At 43.7% G+C, this 14,613-nt stretch overlaps 1 protein-coding gene across 4 annotated transcripts in view; it reads right to left on the bottom strand.

Annotated features, from left to right (window-relative positions):
* Window positions 1-14,613, bottom strand: part of col14a1a (collagen, type XIV, alpha 1a) — a 219,484-nt gene that overhangs the window by 85,248 nt on the left and 119,623 nt on the right. For 3 of the 4 annotated variants that reach the window (XM_073050216.1, XM_073050223.1, XM_073050234.1), the window contains exons 17-23: window positions 13,794-13,926; window positions 10,600-10,659; window positions 9,879-10,030; window positions 3,362-3,491; window positions 2,531-2,653; window positions 1,130-1,279; window positions 74-190 (exon numbers count right to left, since the gene is read on the bottom strand). In XM_073050216.1, the coding sequence (XP_072906317.1) occupies window positions 74-190; window positions 1,130-1,279; window positions 2,531-2,653; window positions 3,362-3,491; window positions 9,879-10,030; window positions 10,600-10,659; window positions 13,794-13,926 (865 nt within the window). The remainder of the gene's footprint in view (window positions 1-73; window positions 191-1,129; window positions 1,280-2,530; window positions 2,654-3,361; window positions 3,492-9,878; window positions 10,031-10,599; window positions 10,660-13,793; window positions 13,927-14,613) is intronic. The other variant, XM_073050227.1, reaches the window with a different exon arrangement.

Genomic DNA, 14,613 nt, shown 5'->3' with positions numbered 1-14,613 from the left:
ATTAAATTGTCGTCGAGGTACAGGCTGGACCCTGTGCAAATCAAATGCAGGCCATTCTATGACATGGACTTACCTTGGAGTGATTCGATAAGCACTCTGTAGGTAGTGGCATGTTGGTGTATCTGCCAGCGGGCGCACATGGCTGTCATCCGAACATCATACGAGGCAAGATTTGTCACCCCGAGATATACTACAACAGAGATTGTGATAGTGGACAGTCAGCTTCACAGAACAGAGGGGACATTCAAACTTACACCATGCATTTACCACCCCAGTGGTGGGAATGAAGCATCTATTACAGATTTGCAATCTGGAAATCTAATTTCACTCTAGTAATGCCTGGACTTCAAGTAATGTAATCAGGTCACATGGGTGTGCTGAATAAGCCACACCTACAAAACATCTGCGCAAATCTTAGACCGATGACAAAGCCCCAATTTGCCGTCTGCCAAAGCTGTCACAGATTTTAGAAGCTTCTGAATATTCCTGACATTTGGCAAAATTCAAAAAATATTAACAATGAAAAATAAATAAAACACTTCTATTTTTAAGAAATAAAAGTAGATGAATAATTTAAATATTACAATAGAAACAAACAAATCTGGTTTGTTGTTCTTAATTTCTTCGCAAATCTATATGGAATCCTGTACTCAGGGAGTACACTGAGCAACAGTCTGCTGGAGGAAAACTGGGTTTGAGCAACATCTAATGTAAGGTTTCAACCCAAAATATTTACAATTGGTTTCTCCCCACAGATGTTGCTCCACCTGCTGAATTCCTCCAGCAGATAGTTTGTTGCTCTATATTCCAGCTTCTGAACTCTCTATGGGCATTCCCGACAGCAGGTTCCATCCATGGAGTAAGTGCTGACGAGTTTTGGGAGCATCCAGGCCATGCAGACTCTGAGCCAGAGCACTACAGAGAAAGCTCAAGCAGAGCTTGGCCAGAAAGACGGCAACTTGCACATTGATAGAGGAGGTTTGGACTTGGCAGCACTGGCAACCCCGTGGCACGCCCACTCCTCCCTGGGGAGGGCTAACGTGCAGTTGAGGCGAAGCCGAGAGTTGGATGCAAGCCCCAGGAAGCAGCACATTTCTTAGCATTGACACGAGCAGAGGACACATCTTACGTGTCTTGGCTGTTCCTATCAGTGGCTCACTGGAACCCGTTGAGTACGTTGCAAACACTTTGACGAGGTATTCGGTTCCACTGAGTAGGTTAAGAATCAACATGGTGTTCACATCATCTCCAACAAAGGTATCTAGAACCGGCCCAGGAGCTGAAAATGACAACAAATCAGAGGAATCACACAGTGAACATCTCCTCTAGAGCAGGGGTTCCCAACTTTTTTTTATATGCCATTGACCAATACCATCAAGCAAGGGTCCGTGGGCCCCAGGTTGGGAACCACTGTTCTAAAGGAACTGAGAACTGAATCAGAAGTAAACTGAAAAAGATCCAAATCTGATATGACAAGCTTTTCACTGCATTATGATGCATGTGACAATGACAACCCAATATCAAAGTTCAGATGGGAACCGTGAGCATTAGTCCCAGATCCTTCCTGAATTCTATTAGTTCAGTGGAAGGGTCTATGTGTGTTGCAATAATCAAGAAGGACATCCAGCCCATTTTGGCAACTCCCAGTAAAGCAACCCCATTAGTATCTGATAACTAGGGTGTCCAGAGAATATAAAGCTCTGATTAGGCTATATGTGGAGAATTATGTGCAGTTCTGCTCACCCCATTACAGGAAGGACATGGGGGCTGTGAAGAGGGCATGGCAGTGGCTTAGCAGGATGTCGCCTCAGTCGGAAGGCACGTGCTACGAGAAGTTCAACAAACTTCAATTCTTTTCTCTGTAGCAGCAGTGGCTGAAAGGGGACCCTGATAGACATGTGTGAGATTGAGAAGTGTAACGAACAACTGGTACCTTTTTCACCAGTATTGAAATATCTAATACTGGCAGATGTGCTCTTAAGGTGGGGGAGCGTGGGGGGAGGACTGGAAATTTAAAAGAGATGTGGAGGGCCAGTGTTTTTTAAAGCAGAGAGAGAAGTGGGTGTCTGGAATGTATTGCCAGTGGTGGTGGTGGAAGCAAATATAATAAAAGCATTTTATAGGTTCTTAGAGAGACACACGAATGTGCAGAGAATGGACGGATATGGACATTACGTAGGCAGAAGAGATTAGTTTGGTTAGGTGTTTAATTGCTAGTTTAAGTAGCTTGGTACAACCGTTCTATGCATGTGTACTAACGTCAGCCCTTACTGACCACCTTTGTAGAACAACACCTCCATCACAGGACCCACCTTGAACCCTTGTGGGGCAATTCAATGCCTCAGTCAGGAGAAGGCCCTTCAACCCATCATGTCTGTTCTGGCCTTCCCCCAACTAACTGTACCCAGTGGTTAGCTCATCAGAAATGATCAAAGTGCAAGTTATACCTGGGATAGAACCATGCATACTTAAAAGTTTTTGTAAAATGTTGAAATGTCTTCTTAGCTTTAATGAAGAAAGATAGAAATACCAGATGCCGAGGTGTACACCACTCGGTAGCCCATGGTCGGTGATGGTGGAGGGTCCCATCTGATCCGGAAACGGTTGTACCATTCCTCTGACACTTGCAGGTTTGCAGGACCGGACAGTACCACTGCAATCAAAAGTAATCACCAGAGATAATTCAGTGCTTTGTAAAAATGTGCATCAAATTAATAAACTGCCCAGTCTCCGTGGACAGCCGAGGGGCGACACCGACCCCTTAGGGTCAGGGTATTGTGGGTTTGAGAACCAGTTTCAGGGATTTAAGCACCAAATTCAGGAAGGGCAATGCTGTACCAACACAGTGTCGCCATCACAACTGCACTCTTCGGGTGAGACTACCTGCCTCTCCAGTGGCAAAATGTATTCCAGAGTCACCATTTTAAAGACAAAAAGGAATGTGCTCCCATAGTTTTGATTTCTCCCACACTGCTGCTTCCTCTTGCAGCTTACCTCCTCCCCCCCTGCACCACACAGACTGTCCCCTCCCTTGCAAAGCTTCTCTCTCTCCACTTCACAGCATTCTTCCTCCTTCCTGAACGTCTCTCCCTCCCTCACTCTCTCTAACTCTCTTCTTCACTCTACTGCCCTTCCCTCACCACCTCTCGCTCTCCTCCCACTCCCCCAGCCTTACTCTTTTCCTTGCTTATTCTCTCCCTTCCTGCACTGACAGACATTCCCAGCGACGAAGGCTGAGGAACAGTCAGTGAATCAGCCAGGCCAGATGTACCTCCAGTAATCTCACCACCCAGGTTGCTTCACCCCATCTGCTCCACCCAGACAGATAGGAGTTACCTCATTAAATGGACCCATCACTTACATGTCTTCCCTGTAACCGTGAGACCGGTGCCTTCTCCATCGACGTAAATCGGTGTTACCGTAACTTTGTATGCGGTGTCCGAAAGCAGAGGTTGGAGGACGAGATTGTTCACCCTCCCTGGAACCATCACCTGAATAACATGGACAGTCAGCAGTTGGTGTATAATGGAGGAGAAGCTCACAGCTCTTTAAAGTGATTACTAACTCCAAAAGTACTCCACAGAAGGGTAAACGTGACAGAAAGTTTGACCTGAACCAGGTAAGGAGGTGTGCGGACACGTGGCAAGAGCTTAGCATGAGCAACAATTTCTGAGGAGGAGAATGAGGTGGGGAGGCAGAGTGGGAGCCTGGTTCACATCCGCAGCTCATGGACTAGGTAACCAATGTCACAACCTCCACAGGTAGAAGTGAGGTGCAAAGGTAAAGGTAGATAAGCTCCATTTGTCACGTGTACACTCAAATGTCAAAACACAGAATAAAATGCACCAATGTAGTATGTTCTCAACTTACTAACCCTTACCCACACGTCTTTAGAACATGGGAGGAAGAACCCTGAAGAAACCCACATGGTCACATGCAGAACTTCTTATGGGAACAGTACCTTGATCACTGGTGCTGTAAAGGATTACGCTAACTGCTCAACTACTATGCCCCCATGGTCAAAAAGTTCTCAGAGCGTTAAACAAGATCACCGGGAACGCAAGAGCAGAGAATAGGTTCCTAGAGCTCGCCCCATCATAAACGAAGATCATGGTTGATCCAATCGTGGCCTCAACAGCACTTACTCTCTCCATACTCCTCGTCATTGAAACATGCGTCAATCTCTGCCTGAATCTGGGCAATGATTCCACCTCCACAGTTCACTGGGGTAGGGAATCCCAAAGATCCACAACTCCCTGAGCAAAATACATCCTTCCCATCAGTGGCTCTTGCTCACCAGATCTACACCACTTGGGGTGTTAAATTGCAGTTGTATGAGACATTGGTGAAGCATTTGGAATATTCCATTCCTGTCCACATTTGGAATGTTCTATTCAGTTTTAATCACTCTATTAAGACCATAAGCATAAGATATAGGAGCAGAATTAGGCCATTTGGCCCATCGAGTCTGCTCTGCCATTTCATCATGGCTGATCCATTTTTCCTCTCAGCCCAAATCTCCTGCCATCTCCCCCGTATCCCTTCATGCCCTGACCAATCAAGAATCTATCAATCTCTGCCTTAAATATACATAAACACTTGGCATCCACAGCTGCCTGAGGCAAAGAATTTGACAGATTCACTACACTCTGGCTAAGCAGCCTCGTGTTACACCTTGTCAAAGGCCTTCTCAAAATCCAAGTACACAATATCAGCCAATTCTCCTTTGTCTCTCCTACTCATTACTCCATTTGTGTGTAGTTCTGGTCACTGAATTACAGGAAGGATATTAATAATGTTGAAAGAGTGCAGGGAAGGTTTACAAGGATGTTGCCAGGATTTGAGAAACTGAGTTACAGAGAAAGGTTGTATAGATTACCCTGGAGTTTAAGAAGAATGAGGGGAGATTTGATAAGAGGTATATAAAATGATGTTGGGTATAGATAGAGTGAATGCAAGCAGGCTTTTTCCACTGAGGGTAGGGGAGAAAAAAAAAGAGGACATGGTGAAAAGGGAAAAGTTTAAAGGGAACACTGGGGGGGGGGCTTCTTCACACGGAGAGTGGTGGGAGTGTGGAATGAGCTGCCAATTGAAGTGGTGAATGCGGGCTCACTTTTTATATTTAAGAAAAACTTGGACAGGTACATGGATGAGAGGTATATGGAGGGATATGATCTATGTGCAGGTTAGTGAGACTAGGCAGAAAAATGGTTCAGCACAGCCAAGAAGGGCCAATAGGCCTGTTTCTGTGCTGTAATGTTCTGTGGTTATAAAGAATTCCAACAAATTTGTCAGGCAAGGTTTTTCCTTGAGGAAACCATGCTGACTACGGCACATTTTATCATGTGCCTCCAAGTTCCCAGAGACTTCCATCCTTAATAATCGACTCCAACATCTTCCCAACAACTGAGGGCACTTGTCAGCCTTTATCCTCATTAGTCCAATAGTTTTTCCCCAGTGTAGTGCCGGTGGGAGAAAGGAACAGGCAATGGAAGGACCGGACAAAGATAGAATGATAAAAGGGAGCTTTTCTGGAATGGAAGTTACATTAAGACACAGACAGGTGGAAATGGGCTTTCGCACAAGAGGGGGATGAGTTCAGGTTTGGAAAGAATTGGGATTGTGAAACTGGCCATGGAAACACAAGGTCAATTGAAAATTAAAGAGCTGCAGGTGCTGTAACTCTGAAATAAAAAAAGACCCTGGAAACACTCAACAGATTAGGCAGCATCTGTTGAGAGAGGGGAATAGGGTCAATGATTCATCTCTGTGAACCTTTATCAGAACTGTAACATTAGGAAAACAATGGAGTTTTAAATTGTATAAAGGATTGGGGAGAGATGGATAGGACAAAAGGGATACCTCTGATAAGGTGATGCTACGGTTGTCACGGGGATACTTTTGTTGAAGCTGACTGCTTGATAGATTAATGTAGGAAGTTACAGGGAGGGTGAAAAGTCAGCGTATGAATAAAAGAGTGAAGAGAGTGAGGTATTGAAGAGAGAAAGAGAGAGAATAGAAACACAGAAATACATGTGATTGTAGGACAAAGGGGTTGGAAGGTTGTAGAGGTTGGACAATCAGGAAATGAGGTTCCTGACTATCTAGGAGACAATGGACTGTTGTTCAGCGGTGAGGTCATGGTCCACCGGGAGGTAGGAGGAGATGACACCGAGACAGAGGTGGATGCTGTTGAAGGTTTGATATCACATCTTTAGGTAGGCCGAGCCCAGAAACTGCAGGAAACTGAGGATACATCTCAGGGGCAAGAAGGGGAAGGAAAACATTACTGGTTCCCACCAGGCCATTAGGAATGGAACAGTGCCTGGTTTTGATTCAGTGCTCAGTAAGTCCCTGTTAGCTTGTTTCTTTAAGCCAGCGAGAGATACAACTATGAGAGATACAGCGAGAGAAGCAGTTTCAGCGACAGGTTACTATCGATGCAATGCTCCTCAGACAGGATGAAGAGGTCAATACTCCCCAAAGCCATTAGGCTTTACAATTCTACCGCCAGGACTTAAGAACTTTTTAAAAGCTATTATTAATGCTTTTTGAGAGAGTGATTTAGATGCATATCATATTTTTTACTGAGTTAAGTATTGTATGTAATTAGTTTTGCTACAACAAGTGTATGGGACATTGGAAAAAAAGTTGAATTTCCCCATGGGGATGAATAAAGTATCTATCTATCTATCTAACTGTAGCCCTTAATTATACACGTCTATATACCAAGCTGCTTTCAGGCACAGAGGGTCACATCTACTGACTGCATTCATTTGTCGATTACCTTGCTTTACTATTAATAGCCAAACCAGTGCCAAAAATAGTGTTGTTTTCAACTGTTGTAACAGACACTATAATAAAATTTCATTTCATTAATCAGTTATCTTCAAAGGTGAAGCTGAACAAATTCAGTAAGAGTCCTCCGCTACATTATTTCATCATATTAAAATGAATTGACTATTTCTTACATCCTTCATATACATGAGGAGTAAAAATCTTTATGTTACATCTCTGTCTAATTGTGCAACCATAGTAATTTATAATAATTTATAATAAATAGAACAGTCAATGTAATATAGAGTACACTCAAGTCAGTGTGAATTCATCAGTCTGATGGCCTGGTGGAAGAAGCTGTCCCAGAGCCTGTTGGTCCTGGCTTTTATGCTGCGGTACCGCTTCCCGGATGGTAGTAGCTGGAATAGATTGTGGTTGGAATTTTTACACACCTGTCCTTATAAATGTCCTGAATCATGGGAAGTTCACAGCTACAGATAAGCTGGGCTGTACGCACCACTCTCTGCAGAGTCCTACGATTAAGGGAGGTACAGTTCCCATACCAGGCAGTGATGCAGCCAATCAGGATGCTCTCAATTGTGCCCCTGTAGAAAGTTCTTGGGATTTGGGGGCCCATACCAAACTTCTTCAACCGTCTGAGGTGAAAGAGGTGCTGTTGTGCCTTTTTCACCACAGCTGGTGTGTACAGACCACGTGAGGTCCTCGGTGATATGGATGCTGAGGAACTTGAAGCTGTTTACCCTCTCAACCCCAGATCCATTGATGTCAATAGGGGTTAACCCATCTCCATCCCTCCTGTAATCCACAACCAGCTCCTTTGTTTTTGTGACATTGAGAGAGAGGTTGTTTTCTTAACACTACTGTGTCAGAGAGATGACTTCTTCCCTGTAGGCCACCTCGTTATTGTTTGAGATAAGGCCAATCAATGTAGTGTCATCGGCAAATTTAATTAGTAGATTGGAGCTGTGCCTCACAACCAAAGAGTTAGTTAAATACCCAACCACATTCTCATCTTTTTTTTATACACTCTAACCCCTCAGCCTGCTAGCAAGCTAGTAATTGCACAAAACTCCAGTTCAGTTCCCAGACAGAGCAGACAGACTTTGCACGGACAACCCGCAGATCAGGACTGTGGCACTTGGCAGTGGTGAAACTGTGCACAAAGACCGATGTGGAGAACTGGCCCTTTCTGGCGTGGTCCCCATGAGTCAGTTCAGGAGGCCCTTGACATTCACCACACTCCCATCATCAAGCTGGCTATGTGATCATTCGCATGGTGGAATTCTCAGATGATGCAAAAAAAATTTAAAACAAAAGATCCCACCAGAGAGATGAGACATACTAAAGTGATATCAAAGCTGAAATAACAAATTTTATAAAATAATGACTAATTATGTTTAGAGGCAAGGGAAATTTGAAATAATTGTGGAAGAATTAGGCTCTACATTAGTGCTCACCAACCTTTTTAAGCCCAAGATCCCCTACCTCAGCCCTAGTGAAAGGCCAGATCGACTAAATCGTTCAGAGAGAAACAGCTCAGATTGTATTTCCAACTTGAGACCCTTTATTTGGGCTGATTGTATTTTAATTACATAAAATGCTTTTGGCAAACTTTCAAAATAATTCAACCAAGAAAACACTGTAACTAACATATCAAACAGGTCACAGCAGCATCGAGCTCATCCAATAACACCTTGAATAAGCGGTGCTGAAGCGCTTTTACTCGAATCAAGTTTATCAGTTTGACCACCAGTGTGATTACATGAGAAAAGTCCACGGCCTTCCCGGCCAAGGCCTGCTGATGATAACACAGTGATAATCCAGGAAGTCGGGAAAATCAGGGGCATTACAGCACAGTGCTATAAAACCAACGCGCACACCGCGCATTGCTGGGGCCCCATCAGTAGTGATTGCCACCAGTTTATGAATGGGGATGTCATTTTCACAGACATTATTTTTAACTCATTGTAAATATCCTCACCTCTTGCTCTCTCCTTTAAGTGCAAAAGAGTGAGGAAGTCCTCCTTTGTTGTAAAATCCCGGAAAGCCATTCTGACAAATAGAACAAGCTGAGCTGTTTGCATTACATCCAGGGATTCATCGAACTGTCGTGAAAAAATATTCACAGTCCTTTCACACTTGTCGATCCACGTCCTCTGAGCAGCGTGTTTGCTGGGCCTTCAACCCCGATTTCAGCTCCTCAACTTTCCTGGTATTGGTAAACTGTTACTGAGACACTAGTATAAGTTTCAGGGGTACGCAAGCTAATGACACCACTGTTTTTGTTTCCTATTTCTTTTATATTTGGGGAACTTTGGAATTTAAAGGGGGGGAAGTGTTGTAATGTGAACATTATAAATATAAATTAATACCAATTAGGATTATGGTAATATAGCAATACTCCCGCTACGGAAAACTGTTCGTAAAGAGAGATTGTTTCCGGGGTTGCGGGGTTTTCCTTCCGGTCTTTTCAGCCTGGTGCACGTTAGTGAAAATCTCTGTATGTGAATATCGTTTTACTGTCCTAGATAATGCTGTTTCTTTTGGGCATGAAGTTGTCGAGTGGTCCTTTTTCAAGGTAGAAGTGACTACATATTTGCATCAAAGGGTTTATCAGACAATGTATTTGTGTATTTATTTTGCATTTTTCTTTCGGGATCGACTGGGAAAGTCTCAAAGATTGACCAGTCAATCGCGATCAACTGGTTGGTGACTACTACTCTACATAATTTTCAGGAACAGGGAAAATGTTCCACCATTATGACTTAGCAGGGAAGCACATTTACAAGGGGGTTTGCAGTTTATTTCCATCCACATTCCATGCCTAAGAGGCACAGACAAGAAAAGAGCAGAACATCTCCAACTGAAGCCTCAGAATTTTGGTCTGTAACTCCTTCTGTATAGGTACCACCATGTACAATGACAACAGGAGAGTATAGTTTGCAACAAGTGAGATGTTATGTGTTAAAAACCAAAGATGCTGTTCTCCTCTTCACACTCACAGTTCACCCTTTGCTCAGCCTTGTACTGGTAAGGACAGTCTTAGATATCAAACTAAACATCTGAAAACTCATACCGACCATGCTTACCGCTTCTTCCGCCCGATCTCCTTTAAGAGAGATGTAGGAGACTCTGTACTTGGTGATGAATGAATCGGCAGGCTCCCACGACACACGGACACTGAATGTGGTCTCGTCATCCAGGACCAGGTTCCTTATTCCAGATCGGACAACTAAGCCAAACAAACCAGAGTAAATTAGAGCCCGGAGCTTTGGGAATGGACTTGGTACTCGTCCTTGGGCAGCAATTGGTTGCTGAGATGGTATGGAATTGTGAGAATGGAAGTATGGGGTCATACAGCTGATTGTGCTCTTGTTTGTGAAAATTGTGTACAATTTACATCCACGTTATTTTTTTTACTTCTGAACGCTGCTGATGTAATGCGATGTGGCAGTGGTGCCGCAACAAGCAAGGTTGTCATTGCACCTGTGCATACATACCGCATGTGTGCATTTGACGATAAACGTGACGTTGACAGTGTTGTTGTGTCAGGAATCAGGTGTGAACAAGAGTCTCCCATTTACTGCTCCGGTAACAGTGAAACACCAATCAGCTCCTGCTCCACATTCCCTAACCCCAAAGCCCTCACTCTCAATACACCCCACCCTTCCACTGCCCCAGATCTCACCCTCTTCCTGCCACAACCACCACACTGCCCCCAGCCATACCACTCCGATGTGTTCGATTTGTAGATTCCACTTATTCAACATTACTGCTGAAGTTTTCTCATTAACTACATACCTACTGTTGTTGGAGGAAGAGTGGTTGTAGTGGTTGGTGCTGTCGTGACTATTTGCTGAACTGCAATTTAGAAATGGAATTAAAATTAATTTTACAACATAGCACCATCCAGAATAAAATCTTATATTTATTTCATTATGCGGATCTGAGTTTTCCCCAGTCAGTTTATTAACTGAATAAATGTGTGAATTTAATGAACAGACACCATGGAACCGTAGACATCGGAGCAGAATTGGGCCATTTGGCCCCTTAAGTCCACTCAGCCATTCCATCATGGCAGATTTATTATGCCTTTCAACCCCATTCTCATGTCTTCTCCCCCTAAACTGTGATGCCCTGACTAATCAAGAACCCATCAACCTCTGTTTCAAATGTCCTCAGTGACCTGCCCTCCACACCAGTCTTGTGGTAATCATTTCCACACATTCAGCACCTTCTGGCTAAAAAACTTCCCTCTCATTTTTGTTGCAAATGGACATCCTTCTATTCTGTGGCTAGGCCCTCTGGTCCTAGACTCGTCCACTATAGGAATCATCTTCATCATATCCACTATTTCTAAGCCTTTTAATATTTGATAGGTTTCAATGAGATCTCCCTTCATTCTTCTAAACTCCAGCGAGTACAGGCCCAGAGCCATCAAGTGCTCCCCATATGTTAACCCGTCCATTCCTGGAATCAAACTCGTAACTTTCCTCTGGACCCTTTCCAATGCCAGTACGTATTTTCTTGGATAAGGAGCCCAAAACTGCTCACAGTATTCAAGTACTGGCTGACAACTGCTTTATAAAGCCTTCAGTATTACATTCTTGCTCTTATATTCTAGTCCTCTCGAAATGAATGTTAATGTTGCATTTACCTTCCTTACCACTGACTCAACCTGCATGTTAACCTTGAGGGGATCATGCACAAGGACTCAAGTTCCTTTGCACCTCTGATTATTGAATTCTCTCCCTGTTTAGAAAAATAGTCTATACCTTTATTCCTTCTACCAATGTGTATGACCATACACTTCCCTACACTATATTCCATCTGCCACTTATTTGTCTGTTCTCCTAATCTGTGTAAGTCCTTTGCAGACTCACTGTTTTTTCAACACTACCTGCCCCTCCACCTACCTTTTCAATCTTGACCACAAACCCACCAATTCTTTTATCCAACTGTGGAACACCACTAGCCACCAGCAGCCAACTTGAAAAGGCCCCCTTTATCCCACTCTTTGCCTCCTGCCAGTCAGCCAATCTTCTATCCATGCCAGTATCTTTCTTGTAATACCAGGACTCTTATCTTGTTAAGCAGCCTCATGTGTGGCACCTTGTCAAAGGCCTTCTGAAAATCCACGTAAACATCCACCAACCCCAATCTTTGTTATTTCCTCAATGAATTCCAACAGATTTGTCAGGCAATATTTCCCCTTAAGGAAACCATGCTGACTTTGGCCTGCTCTATCATGTGTCAACAAGTACCCTGAAAGTTCATCCTTAATAATGGACTCCAATATCTTACCAACCATTGAAGTCAGTATGTTCCTTACTTCGGCTCCTTTCCTTCTTAAAGAGTGGAGTGACGACCTGTCCAGCATCATCTTTCACGGTCACAGAGCCTCCTATCCCTCCCTATCCAGCAGTATCCAAAGGGATATACTTGTTCCTGTGAGGAATAGCCATGGGAAACCCTGCACTGACTGCTTATTCTTACTTTTCCTGGTGGTCTCCCATCTGCTAATTGAAGCCTGCACTCTGGGTGTGACCACCTCAGTAAAAGACTCATCTTAGAGGTTTTCCCGAGTGCATCCAGTTCCAGCTCCAGTTCCTTGGCCTTGGCAGTCAGGAGCTGCACTTGGATGCACTTCCCGCAGATGTAGTCACCAGGGAGAGAGTTAGGTACCCTGAAATCCCTCGTCTCACAGGAGGAGCATTCCACTGCGCTGAACCACCATCCTACCAACACTGGTCATCACTCTAACTTCTCAAGCAAGTTCCAACCTTCACCTGTTCTCGCCAAAGCCTGGCCACTCTAACAACCATATCTAGTCATGGCCTGAAATGGGCTGAAAGGAGTTTTTTTTGTAACAGAATCCTGGAGCAAAACAGAAATGCTGAGACTCTGATGAAAGTATGTCCAAGATCCCTTAGATCCTCCAGTACAACCAAGACAGTTTTAGGTTTATACAGCCGTAGTTATAAAGCTGAGAAGAGGGCCCTTCACCCCAACTCGTCCATGCTGATCAAGTCCCTGGACCTGCAATTGGCCTCCGTACCTCTGAATCTTTCTCGTCCACGAAACTACTCAAATGACTTTTAGATATAGTAATTGTAGCTGCACCTACCACTTCCTCTGGCAGCTCATTCCGTATACCCACCCCACTGTGTGGGGAAAGCTTGCCTTTCTGATTCCCTTCAGATATCACCTTAAAGGTTTGACTTCTACTTTTGCACTTGATTCTGAGAGAAAAAGCTGTGACTATCTAACCTATCTAAATATATTAAGTCATTTTTATAAACTACAGGATCACACCTCTACCGTCTTCACTCCATAAAAACAACTCCCAGTTTATCCATTCTCTCCTTATAACTCAACTCTGCCAGTTCCAGAAACAACATTGTAAACTCTCACTAACTTAATCACACCCTTACTATCTTCCTGACCATCTTACAAACCACCCTAAACAAGGATAGCTAATACCCTTGCACATGCCCTTACACGTGCACAAACCCAGTACTGTACACCAGCGTGCATTGTTCTTGCCAATCTGAGCAACGGCAGGGTTTTAGAATTCTTAATCTGGCTTTTTAAATGCGTCTATAGCCACACACTGCTGTAACTCTTCCCACTCCACCTTTTCCACAAAACCTTCTGGAGCTCTCCACTCATACCTCTCCCGCACGTCTCATCACTCCTGCTTACCCCAAGTCTCCCGCCCTCTATTTCACAGGCCCGGCTTTTAGTCACTCATTCCAACTCTTCTTCAGGTCAGCTATATCAAGTTTTATCTGAGCCCACTCCCAGGAAGTTGCTTGAGAGGTTTGATTGTGTTAAAGGTACTTTATGAAGACAAATTGTCTTTGTTGAAATCATGCGGCCATCTTATTTTGTTGTGCTTGTAGCCAGCAGCAGAACTTACACTGTTGTTATACATGTACAATTTCACGATGCATGCAAATTGAACGGGAGAGTTTAGCATACTGTCATCTTACGTGTAGTTTCAAGGACAGTAACAACTTCACTTTCCGCCTCATCACTATATATTGCTGAGAGAGACACTTCGTATTCCGTCCCAGGCAGTAGATCATCAAGAATCACTGTGTCTGTATCCCCACTGAAGACAAACTGTAAAGGAGAAAAATACACTGGTTAGGGAACTATTATGTCACTTAAGGAGGTTTAAAGTAATGAACAGACTTATATAATAGTTCCAGCTTAGATCCTATTAATATCAACTATATATTTAATTGGAATGGATTGTAAAAGATCCTGGGCCTTTGAGATGCCCAATACTCTCCAAATTAGTGATGAAATTCTTGGGGTTGCATTTTATATGGGGAGGTTCATTTTTGGTAAATTAGTTTATTATTATGATCACATGTGCTGAGGTACAGTGAAAGTCCTTGCACGGCATCCAAACAAATCATTCCAACGCATCAGTACACTGAGAGCACAATGGAATAGAATGCAGAACATACGCAGCATTACAGTCACAGAGAAAGTGCAGTGCAGGTAGACAATAAGGTGCAAGGACCAAAATCAGATGGACTGAGTGGTCAAGAGTCCATCTTATTATACAAGGGAAATGTTCAATAGTTGTATAATAACAGAGTAGAAACTGTCCTTGAACTTTGTGGTACATGCTTTCTACCTGATGACAGGAGGGAAAAGAGAGAATGCCTGAAATGGGTGGAGTCCTTGATTATAAAAACACAAAATGCTGGCAGAACTCAGCAGGCCAGACAGCATCTATGGGAGGAGGTAGTGACGACGTTTCGGGCCGAAACCCTTCATCAGAAGGGTTTCCATTAT

This window comes from Hemitrygon akajei, chromosome 1 (assembly GCF_048418815.1).
Source record: "Hemitrygon akajei chromosome 1, sHemAka1.3, whole genome shotgun sequence".
NCBI lineage: Eukaryota > Metazoa > Chordata > Chondrichthyes > Myliobatiformes > Dasyatidae > Hemitrygon > Hemitrygon akajei.
Note: the sequence above shows the minus strand (reverse complement) of the source record. Positions and strands in the feature narration are given on the sequence as shown.